General features: G+C 37.1%; 1 protein-coding gene across 1 annotated transcript; it reads left to right on the top strand.

Moving 5' to 3' along the window:
• Positions 1 to 221: 221 nt before the first annotated feature.
• Positions 222 to 12,119, top strand: LOC125825507 (FHA domain-containing protein FHA2-like). The gene is made up of 3 exons (XM_049504831.1): positions 222 to 1,050; positions 8,875 to 9,032; positions 11,826 to 12,119. Exons 1-3 carry the CDS (start codon positions 384 to 386, stop codon positions 12,033 to 12,035), a joined length of 1,035 nt encoding a protein of 344 aa, XP_049360788.1. The 5' UTR covers positions 222 to 383; the 3' UTR covers positions 12,036 to 12,119.
• Positions 12,120 to 12,853: the final 734 nt, after the last annotated feature.

Here is a 12,853-nt window from a genome sequence, read left to right as displayed (position 1 = left end):
ACCACGCTAGATTGTGTGACTATTTGTACTTCTAAAGATAGTATTAGTTACATTTTCAAAAAAAAGATATATAGTAAATCGCCATAATATTATAAGCATGTTCGAAACAAATTCAAAATAAATTAATATCATTAATTTATCGTATCATATCATACCATATCGTGCCATTCCCTAGTAAGTACTCAAGTATAGTAGAGTATTTACTCCAAGGTTTAACAAAATAGGAAATCCCAAGCACACTCTTTCGTCTTTCCCTTGTCAAGTCTACAATGCCCAGAAATCATCTTTCTGCCTTTTCTCATTCCGTTGTCTTTCTATATAGAATAGAATAGTAATCGAAATCGTAATCGAAATCCGCTTAATTATCTTGTTTGCCCTATGAAATGGGAAGTAGCAGTGGAAGCGATGTGGAAGCAGGATTCGCCAAGCTACAAGGCGAAGATTTCGAGTATTACATGCAGACATACTCCATAATCCTCGGCCGCAACTCCAAGAAGTCAACCGTCGATGTTGACTTATCCTCTCTCGGCGGTGGAATGAACATCTCGCGTCACCACGCTCGTATCTTCTACGACTTCCAACGACGTCGTTTTGCTCTCGAAGTGTTGGGGAAGAACGGTTGTTTCGTTGAAGGTGTCCTCCATCTTCCTGGTAATCCACCGGTGAAACTTGATTCACAGGATTTACTTCAGATCGGAGATAAGGAGTTTTATTTCCTTCTTCCAATTCGCAGTATCTTAGGTGGACCAATTGGGCCTAGACATCATGTGAATGTGAACTATCCAGCCGGGGGTTCTCCTATGGTGCCGCATCATCATCAACATCATCAACCGCATATGCCCTTGCCTCCGCCGGTGGGTTATAGTGGGGCTGGGAAAAAGGGTTTGTTAAGAGGGAGGGAGTATTATGAGGAGGAGTATGATGATGATGATGGTGGGGAAGCTGGTTCTGGAACTAAGAAGATGAGGAGAGGGGATGGTATTGAGGGTGGTGGGTATGGATATGGCTCTGGTGGTTCTAGTGGGAAGATTGCGGTTCCTGCGCATCTGGGTTAGTAGTTTTATCTGTTTCATTTTACTTCTTTTCAATAAAAATAGGTTCTTTATTGTTGATTCTCGACTTAGATGATAGATTTGGACATCGGTTCTTCTTTTCATTTGGATTGTTATATTCAATTAAACTCTTCGTGCACTTCTGTATGTGGAACTATGACTGAGATTTCGGTGGGAATCATATTCTCATCAATTATTTGCGTGCCATACAGATGATTTTTGTTGCTTGTGAAGCATCAACTAGTTGAAACTCATCTTTAGTTGGTGTAAGTAGCTATTGACCATCTTTGCTGACTGTAAATATAACTATAGACATTTATGTGGTTTATGATCCGTGATTCACTTGGACAAATTTTGTGGATATGTATTTTAGCTGTTGAATTATCCTATTCTAGTTGATACAACGGACAGGAAACTTTCGTTCCTTCATTATATGGTGATTGTTAGTTCTATTTCCTTAGTCCCTGCAGATGGATTTACGGGATGCTTAATGTAGGTAAATAGACTCATCTTTTTTTATATAGGCCTTTGGTAATAGTTTCTGGAACAAAAAGATGTGTAGATTAGGCTTTAAACTCTTTTTGTTTTTACGCATAAAGTTTTCAGATCATAAGTTTGCTCCTGTTCTTAAATGACATTGTTGATGAACTGTTGGTCCTTAGCACTGAGTGTACACCAGTGGCATTGTGACAGGGAAAACAACTTCATAGGATTGACTATAATGCCTGTGACTGTGTACCATTTGGTGCATAATGCTTCTGGAATGTGCAAATCCATTGTACACTGTCTAGGCTTTTTCAAGGATTTAAGTTTCATCAATGATCTCTCTCTTCTCTTTCACAATGATCATGTACTGTAGAAGGCATTTTTCTGTAGCCTTCTATCGCTCAGAACCAGCTCATTAACTGGTTTTGATTTAGTATCAGTGTTCCAATCTGTTCCCTTTGATATCTCAAAGCCTCCACCTCTTGGTCGGAGTCTGAGGATCCTTTCTGCTAGACTATCTTCACCTGTCTGATTTAGTTTCTTAGTGTTATTTCTTGTTAGAGTGGGTAAAAGTCCCACATTGGTTGGGGAATGGACTGGTGGTCTCCTTACGTGGACTTGGACAATCCTCCCCTCATGAGCAAGCTTTTGGGGTTGAGTTAAGCCCAGGTGCCATATCTTTACATGGTATCAGTGCCAGGTCCATTCCCGTTTGGGCTTCCGATTCACGCTCCAGTTGGGCCTGTGCCTGAAGGGGAGTGTTAGAGTGGGTAAAAGTTCCACATTGGTTGGGGAATGGACTGATGGTCTCCTTATATGGACTTGGGCAATCCTCCCCTCATGACTAGCTTTTGGGGTTGAGTTAGGCCTATGTGCCATATCTTTACACTTTTTAGTGGTAGTTACCTAATATGTTACCAATCACGACACAAATCTTTGTTTCTCAATACTATTATTTGATAAGTAATTAGGTATTTTATTGATGTAAATGAACAGCCAGCATTAAGAGAATGCTGTATTAAGTAACTCCGAAAAGAGAACCTTACCGTGAATCTAAAGAACTAAGAAAGTCAATCATAGTATCAGGCTCTAAAACATATGACACAGCTATATTGCAACAAAAACTAAGCAAAAATATACACTTGAGTTTAAGATTTTAACTATATATTCCTACTTGTCTTCAAACAATCCTGCATTACTTTCTCTCCATATAACCCACCATACTACTGCCAGTCTGCCAGGATGGATTCCAAATTATGCCAGGATAACAGAAAATCCACCCGCTGTATTTTAGGCATGCACCAATGAATACCCAAAATAATAAGGAGAAAGTGCCAAGTCTGTCTAGTGAAACAACAATGAAGAAATAGGTGATTGACATCCTCTGCTTCCTCTTCACAAAGAGAGCACTTGTTGCAAAGTATAATGCCTCTCTTTTGAACATTGTCAAGGGTGAGACATTTCCCATATGCCATGATCCAAGAGAAGCATTTGAGTTTTGGGTGCCTTACTAATCCAAATAGTTTTCCAGGGCTAAGCTTCGTTTCTCAGTTTATGACCTTAATATTGTCTTGGTTTTGAAATGCTCTCCGTCTAGCATATGAGTTTTTCATCACAACTCATATCAAACCCATGTTTGAGTTCTTTTGCTTCCTGTAACCTTTTTTTTTTTTGGAAACTCGAAGTTCAACCATCTTGATTTTTGTTAATTATTGTCCAATAGCAGATGAAAACACAACTGGGTCCTTTTGTTTGTTTGATAAGGTACAACACACTTGGGTCCTTCATGTATTTGAAAAGGCGAGGGTATCTTACTTAGAAATCCCATATGCTTTACCGAATCTGAATGAATCTCCCCTTCAGTTCAGAAAAATAAAGTACTTGAGGACCTTCTGCCTAAATTAATGTCACCAAGGACACCTCTCTTGACACCAACCCAGTTCCCTTCCCTGCACCTCCCGCTGATTCATATTTTCCAGCCTCAAAAGCTACCCACTCCTTCCCCATCAAGCCCCAAAGCAACTGAACCCACTCCACCCAGCTCTGCCACCTTATCTTCCCCCAAGTGAGTGCTACACGATCACCCTGTGCATTACCCAACCAAGGTAATCCCTTTGTTTTCCTCACTCCAAGCACCTCCCCTCCCTTCCCCAATTCAGGCCCTGCCACCCTCTACCCTCGTCAACCCCCGCTAGTATTTTAGGTAAAAACCAGTTATTTAGTGAATATAGAGCTTTATATTCCTTTTGATTTTCCGTTGTGACTTTTGGGGTGGAACACATAAAATAATGGTAAATGACAATAATTGAATGTTGGAGCTTCTCTCTTTCTATTACAGTAATGAGTCTTCAGCCAACTTATTTTTTGCTCAATCAATGATGCTCATATTTTCTTCCTTTATCAATTATACTTGCCAATAGATTCTTTTTGACACATTTTTCTGATATCAGTGATCTTAAGTTGTAAGAAATGTAAACTACTAATCAACTTAGTTGAATAATCAAGTAAAGGACCAGTTGTGAACATACAAGTAGAAAACAGCCGCATTAGCTTTTTCACTTAAACCCGAGAATATGTGTACTATTGATATAAATTAAAATATTATACATGCTGACTATAATGGCCATTTTCTATCTGTTGATATTCGTGTGCAATTGGAACCTAAGAAAATACTTGAAGTAAGAGACTGACATCTACCAATTAATGATTAATGAAGTAAAGCTATAATTGCCCTATTTCAATGAAAGTGCAACATTAATACTGAATGAAACAAAATTATTACAAAGACTAGCCTGTAAACTTTACCATTTTATCTTTCTTCTTTTAAATTTGGCCTAACCCAATGTGGCCACTTAAATTTGACACCAATTTTCACTTAGACACCTTAACTAGGCTTTGTTCATTTTAAACACCTCATGTCATGCTCCGCTATATCAATTTGACACTTTCTGCTGATGTGTTATAGTGAGTGTATCACACTCACTTTTGGCGCGTGAAAAACTTATTTAATTAATTTTTATTTTATATTTTTCTTCTTCTTCCCCAATTTTTAACCACCATCTCCCAAAACTTCTCCTTACATGGAGAAGTAGATTCGATGGTGCTAATTAGTTAAAACAAAAACAACTAAAATTATAGTAGATCAAGCTATAATTAATTTGATTTTGAAAACAACATAGAACCGAGTGAGAAAACAACTGAGAAAGATTGAACAAGATAGCTGGAGGGGAAGATGATTTGGGGGGAGGAGGGGTTGAGGATCAGGTGGTGGAGGTGGTAGGGAAGATGATTCGGGTGGGGGGAGGGATTGGGGATCAAGTGGTGGGGAAGGGGTTGGGGATTTGAGGGTGGGGATGCTAGAGAAGATAATCTAGGGTGGGTTGTGTGTTAATTTTTTTTTTTGAATTATTTGGGTTTAAAAAATGACATATGTCATTGACTGGCCCTTTTTTTTTCTACTCAAAATTCATTATTTAAAAACTATTTTCAATATATATACCACATGTCTTCATTTAAATCTCCACTTTGACATGTTATCGGCGAGCGTGTTACACACGCCTTACATATTTTGCTAATTGTCAAAAAAGTGTCAAAAATGACACAATGAAGCATGATATGAGGTGTCTAAAATGAACAAAATTTAATCGAAGTGTCTAAGTGAAAATTAGTGCCAACTTTAGGTGGCTGCCGATGGGTTAGGTCTTTAAATTTTGAAATTCAATTTATATGTATCTATTAAAAGAGAGATTGCTTTTGTTTTCCGGACTTAATTTATGAGGAGCAAAAGCAAGCATTCACCCCTTTCAGTATGGCCTTCATAAAATATAAAATTACATATGTAATAGTCACACCTAGACCTTTGTTTGGTTGGATGTAGTCAGTACTTGATGGAATATTGGACACTGCTGTTGTTAAAAAGAAGAAAAAAAAAGATATCTTGCTTTAAAAGGAAGGAAATTGCCTTGACCCAAGGGTGTGACTTAGTGGTCAAAGAAGTGGTTGAGAGTCATGAGGTCTTAGGCTCAAATTCCAATGGAGACAGAAACACTAGGTGATTCTTCCCGTATGTCCTAGCCTTGGTGGAAAAAGTTGCTTGGTACCTCTTGCTGGTTGGAGGTGAATGGTATCCCGTGGAATTAGTCGAGGTGCACGATAGATGGCCCAGACACCATAGTCATAAAAAGAGGGAAGGAAATTGCCTTGCCAAAAGTAAAGCAATTTTTGCAAAATGCATTTAAACTTATTAGGCATCTAATAGGGGCTCATGATCACTATTACCAACATTCTTAAGGAATCTATCACTGATTACGAAAAGAAGGATAAATAGATACTCCCTCTGTTTCGATTTGTTTTTCTTACTTTCCTTTTAGTTTGTTTCAAGAAGAATGCCTCTTTCCTAAATTGACAACACTTAATTTCAACATCCACATGGCATATTTAAGACTATAAGATTAAAGGGCATTTTGGTATTAGCCATATCTTTAGTTTAAGACCACACGATTTAAAAGTCTTCTTCATTTTTTTAAACACCGTGCCAAGTCAAACTAACACAAACAAATCCAAACAAAGGGAGTGAAAGAGTTAATGGTACATGTGGATGCGGTCTAGAATGGCCACCTTGAACTTGAATGGATAAGAGGCAACATGTGAAATCAACATTGAATGTATGCATATTGATTATCTCACACTTCATGTTGAAGTTCTAAAAGCATGTTGAAATAATCGATCTTAAAGACGGTCAGACTTGACCTCTTGAACAATGGCAATAGGACATTATTCTATGTTGGAATGTTAGGGTTATCAATGATGTGAAGAAGAGGGACATGGTGAGTATTGTATTACAGAAGTGGAATGTAAATACTGTATGTTTGACAGAGACAGGGTATTAATCAATCTTGTATCAATCAAAATGGAAGATCAAGATGGACAAAATAGGCTGATTGAAAGCCCTGTCAAAGTTTGATGACAAAATTTCCTATTTTGTTTAGTTGTTCCATTAATAAGAGAGGTTCTATTGCGGGAAATATTCAAAAAAAAAGAAAAAGAGAGAGGTGCTATTGCGAGTTTTTGTTCAAACTCAGTTTGCCAGTAGACTTCAGAAGGAATTTGAATAACTAGGAGCTAGATCTGGACAGCCAGTAATTAATAGAAATTCTCAGTTATAACTTGTTACAACATGCTGATAAAGGAAACATATTTTTGAGATATTACTTGGCGTTGGAAAATGATTTGGAAGTCTAAAGCTCCATTTAAAGCAGCATGTGATGGACTGCAACAAGGGGGGCGTGTCCAACTCAAAATAATTGTAGAGGGTTTGCAGTGGAGGGGTGGGGGATTACTTTGTGTGACAGATGCTAGTATGCTACTTATGTGAAGAAGACCAGGAAACAGTTGAACATCTACTCCTGCATTGCAGATTTTCTAGACATTGTTGGGAATTATTTCTCAAATATTTGTGGCATTTCGTGGGTGTTGCTTGAAGATGTTAGGGGTCTGTTAGAAAGCTGGCAATTTCAAAAGGGTTCCTAGAGGATCAAAGCAGATATGGAAGGCTAATTCACTTTGCATCTTCTGAACTTTATGGCTGGAAAGGAATAAAGCTTGTTTTGAAGGGTAGAAGACTCACATATCTAGATTCAAGAATACTGAGACAAGATGAACTATGCCTTCACATTCAACTAACTTGCTAAGCTGTTGGATGAAAAGAGGGAGGAAGCAAGAGTCAGAAGAAGTGGTGGAGGATAATCCCACAGTATATCTGATGGACAGTTTGGAGAGAAAGAAATTGGAGATGTTTTGAAGATAGATCCAATTCCATTTAAAAAGTCAAATGGAATTGTGTAGTGCCTTTCTACTTTTGGTGTAAAGAAATAGGACAAGAGGATGTAGACCATTTTGTAGAATTATTAAGATCCCTATAATTATTTCTTTTCCTCTTTTTCTTGTAACCAACACTTTTTTATGGTCTACAACATGTCTCTTAGGGGTCGTTTGGTTGGGAACAAGTTATCCCAGGGATAACTTATCCCATCACTATGATATAAATGGTTGGATAAGTTATCCCAAACATGGCAACCAAACAAGATAATTTTTTTTTATCCCATCACTATTTCCTTATCTCATCACTATGATTTTTAATCCCTCACACCAAACGACCCCTTAATGCTGAGGAATACATCATTACCAGTTTAAAAAGAAAAGATTCAAGCATAAGTGTTTGCACAATCTTTATTTTTTGGTGTAATATCGATATGTTAGTTAGCCTAGATGAGTACATGGATTTTCTTGATTGTTAGGTAGGAAAGAGTAGCAGTTTGTCTGGTCGGTCTCTTTGTATCTTTCTGTACCATCTTGGTACTCTTTCAATAAACCTTTACCTTAACAAAAAAGAAAAGAAATGTACACATTAAACCTTCTTGTGATCCAGGGAAGAGCCATTTAACATATATACGGAAGACATATATATGCAAGCTTTAGTTATTTTCCTTTGTATCTTATAAAAGTGTATTCTGGTAGACTTATAAAAAAAAGGCTAAAGTATTCATTACCCACCTGAACTTGAAGTTTTTTATTCGGTGTACACCTAAATTATATTCCGTTTTAATTACCCCCGAACTTGTTTATTCCTCCATCGCGTACACCTTTATTGTCCACCTGGCGTAGAAATTGACAACACTCTACTAGGCGCGTGAGGAAGTGATTTTTTGCCACATCATAAAGCTACAACGGTAAAAAAACGTAAAATCTCCATTTTTCTTTAATATTTGGCATATTTTAAACGAAGAATAGGGCAAAATGTAAATGACAAGTAAAGGAAACAAAGATTAACACTTATTTGGTAAGAATTTTAGATAAATTTGAAATTTAATCGACCAACTTCACGTCTAGAAAAACCCAAATCCAGAAGGAGTTCCGCGAAATCAGCCCTTATTCAAAAATAACTTTTAAACAATGAATGTTTGATATTTATTTTTTGCCGTATTAATTTATCTAGGTGACTATTATTTATCCAGGTAGAAATCCACATCACCACTTTTGCCAGCTGTAGCGCACGTGTAGTCACAATAGGAGCAGGTGGACAAAAAAGGCGTACGTGATGGAGGAATAAACAAGTTCGGGGGTAATTAAAACGGAATATAGTTTAGGTGTACACTGAATAAAAAACTTCAAGTTCAGGGGGGCATTGAATACTTTAGCCTAAAAAATAAGAAAGTGTATTCTGGTAGAGCCCATTTTCAGGTTTCTATGATTTGTTCAGTTAATGTTGATTTACAGCTTCTATCTTCAGAACTTGGTATCTGATTCGTTGAATTTATTTGGCCTAAACTTCTCGCAGATAAGAAGATAGACGGAAGATCACGTATTGAAAGAGATGCTGACAACCAACAGCTGATGCAGTTAGAAGAGAAGGACGTTGTATCATCTGTAGCAACTGTGCTTTCTGACCTCTGTGGTCCAGGAGAATGGATGCCAATGGAGAAGCTTCATGCTGAGGTAACTCCAAATTTATAAATCTCGTCACAGAAAGACCAAAATATTATTAACTAAAGACTGAACTACAAGAAAATGGAAAAGTTCTGCTTATAAGTTTCTCCCTCAGTCGATAGCAATTAATTTCATGGTCCAGAAGGAAATTTTGTTTAGGCCTATTAGGTGCACTAATTAGGCCAGCAACTTTTGAGGTCCTATTTGTTTGTATCTTTTTCCTTGGAAGATAATTCTGTTGCATGTGTTGGATAATGTTCTATGCTGATTTTCTGCAAATGCCTATGATGTTTCTAGGGGCACATATCTTTCTTGTTTTATTGTATTGGTTGTACTGATCAATCAGTATTTGGCATATTTCTCTAGTCATGAACTAAACTCAGGGTATAAATTTAACATCTTATTTCTCTGGGTTCTTCTTAAACAATATTTAGGACAGAGAAATATTTTTCCTTCCTGTTAGGTTATTTAACTGTTTAGCTCTATGTTTGATGCTGCAAGACATATTCCCCCCTATTTAAGCTCATACAAATATGGACAAAATGGGTAAACATGAGAATCCATGTATCACTCTCTTATCTTAAAAATCCCTAATTGCACTATTTATTTTTGAAAATAAAATATAAAAAATTGGGTGTGGGGGCAAATTTTTTTAATTTTTCGGAATTTTTTTTTTTTGGGGGTGGGGATGGCGGGGTGGGGGGTATTTTTTTTTTGGGGTGGGGGAGGTGGTGGTGGGGGGTTTGGAGGGGTAGGGTTGGTAAAAAAAATTAAAATTTTTCTTTTTCCAAAAAAAAAAAAATTTTAATTTTTTTTTGGGGTGGCGGCAGGTGGGTGGGTGGGGTTGAAAAAAAATTCAAAAAAAGTGTTTTTTAAATCTTTTTTTGGGGTGGGGGAGGTGGTGGTGGGGGGTGAGAGGGGTAGGGTTGACAAAAAAATATTTTTTTTCCGAAAAAAAATGTTATTTTAATTTTTTTTGGGGTAGGGGCAGGTGGGGTGGGGGTGGGGGTACAGGGGTGGGGTTGTAGGGGTAGGGTGGGATGGTAATTGGTAAGGGTTGAGGTATTAACAACTTAGCTTTGATTTAATATATTTTGGCTTTAGGAAATGAAAGTGGGTTACAACCATTTCACCCAAACCTATCTACCCATATTTTTTTTTATATGGGTAGATTGTGATCCAATCCATTTTAACTCAATCCATCCAAATCCGATCCAATCCAATCCACCCATTTGCCACCCCTAATAATTACTATGCTGAGTCAGCAAAGTGTTCAAATGACACTGTGCAGCCCTACATAAGGTGTTTAAAATGAATAAAGTTCAATTAAGCTGTCTAAGTGAAACTTTGTGCCAACTTTAAGGGTCCACCGATAGGTTCAACCTATATATAATATACACACACACACATACATACATACATACATACTTACATACACTCAAAAGTATATACTTATACTGTTCCTACCTTATACTGAGTATTAGCATATAAAGCTTCCCATTGGTTCCTGATATGCGTTTAAAAACTAATTTGATATGTGAGCCCAAGACACCTTTTATGCTTCAGGAATGTACCATATTTGTCTATCACCACTTTTGTATAGAGAAGTTCCGTGTTGTTCACAGCCTCTTTTTAATATAATTTGGTTGTGTAATCATAAATTCCCTACCTGGTTCTCCAACTTCTCTAATAAGTATGGCTGGTTTCCACTTTATCTAATGAAAGGATTTGTTCTTGTTGTCTTCCTATAAAAGTTCATTCTGATTCGGTCCGGTGTTTTTCCACCTCTGATGGGTATAGTGACATCATATATGTTGGCAGAGCATCCATCACATATTAATTAAAATTCTACCTCCCAATATCAAATACCTTTCCCTTCAGATTATTTCTTCTTTACATTCTCAATCACACCATTCCAAATGTTCAACTTATAACCAGCTAATGTCATGCAAAATAAAGCTATGTTGCTTGGACTCTTTGAAAATGTCAATGGATGCATGTCGGATCCTCCAAATGTAGTGCATTTGCGGATGTTTGAAGAAAAAGATCTTCACTGCCTCCTACAATGTTTCATTCCTAAGTAGAATGGAGCTGAAAAAGGATGTCAGGCCTTTCAGCTTAGCAGGGAGTTTTGACACGAATCAATGCGAAATACTTAATAAAAGACTGAACTCCATAAATTAATGCCCTCTTTTGGAATTCCAACGCATTGCACTGTTGGAATTCCAACGCATTGCACTGTTGGAATTCCACACCAAGTCTGCAAATTGCACTGTGCAATCATTGACTTTTAGTTTCCTTTTTGATTAGCAAGTCTCCAAAGCCATTTTACGAAGAGGGCTTTAATGTATGTTGACCTGATACTTGGAGAAGAATTCCCACAATTTATTGAACTGTTATGGTTGCTTGCTTCTTAGACATGCATTATCAAACCTTTTGCTTTAAATTAGCGTGGTGTGTAGATAATGTCGGAGTACTATCTTTTTCAGCTTTTGAACTAGAAGGAGGAGCAATTTTTTAGCTGTATGCTTTTCCTCTTGTTTTATAGTGCTTGATGAGTTTTTTCTTCTGTACATGTGAAGTTGCTGTTCTCTTTGTTGACAATTTGACTCTGTCTTTTCTCTAAAAAGATGTGAAAGAGTAAATTATTTTGTCTTTCCATCCTGTTATCAAATATCATTGCCTTCTTGTTTGCCATAGTTGTGGGAAAATTGTTCTTTCTCAGATTTTTGATTGTTGGCTTAGATATCTTTGTAAGTTGTTAGAGTTGGATTTTTGAATAACAAGCTTATGCATCTGCAGTTGGTGGAACACTACAGCAATACCTGGCACCATAGTCGTGTGAGGAGATACTTGACATCTGAGGACTATCCTAGCGCTGAAGCTAAATCAAAGCCATGGTATGGATTGCTGATGCTTTTAAGAAAATACCCAGAGTATTTTGTCATCAATACGCGTTCCAAGGGACGGGTGACTTTGGAGTTTGTTTCTCTCGTCTCACTTCTTTCGTGAAAGCTTTATAACATCTCAGCCACATCGTTTGTAAATTAAGCTTTAAGTAGGTTGTGAAGCAACACTTGAAAAATTTCCATCTGGTGCTCAAATTTGTCTATGACATGCACCTGAAATTACTGCAGTTTTTTATTTGTGTGTCAATTTACTGTTGCGTGGTTCTCTTTTGTTTTTTGTTTTTTGAATAACCAAAAAATCCCCCTTGAAACTCGTATAATGAGCCTGCACCTCCACCCTTTATTATTTGTGGTAGAATTCGAACCCAAGGTGTTAATAATAATGTTTGTTCGATCATTCTAATCCATCTCTCCCAAAGAGCAATTCAAAATACACATCATATCCAAACAAATGTATATCCAAATTATGACATAACAACAGAATAATTCTTACTTCCTTAGCATGAGCAAAATATTGAGGATACATAATATGGAGTTGTTTCAGCCCGTGAGATTTTGGAAGACGCAAAATGTTGAACACACGACCCATCCAACTTTTTAAGTCTAAGAAATGCTTTCCTTCTCAAATAATTTTAAATGGTGAACATCTTAATGATAACATCCATACGGAAAACAAACTGCCCCCAAGTATGATGAATTGATAACATTTAGGTTATTAGGTTAGAAAACATGTTACAAATAAGTTCAAAAGTTTAACTATACCTAAGTATGAATTTGATGAGAATGAACTTTAATATAATAATAATAAGCTACCCTTCGGGGTGGCCCAGTGGTTTGGGCTTGGGACTTCCATGTTGGAGGTCTCAAGTTCGAAATCCCTTGCTAGCGAAAGCAAGGGGTTTGCCTTTTGGGTCGAGCTCG

Source organism: Solanum verrucosum, unplaced genomic scaffold (genome assembly GCF_900185275.1).
Source record: "Solanum verrucosum unplaced genomic scaffold, falcon-dt-bn FXZP01000101.1, whole genome shotgun sequence".
In the NCBI taxonomy this organism is placed as follows: Eukaryota; Viridiplantae; Streptophyta; class Magnoliopsida; order Solanales; family Solanaceae; genus Solanum; species Solanum verrucosum.
This window is presented reverse-complemented; position numbering and strand designations above follow the sequence as displayed.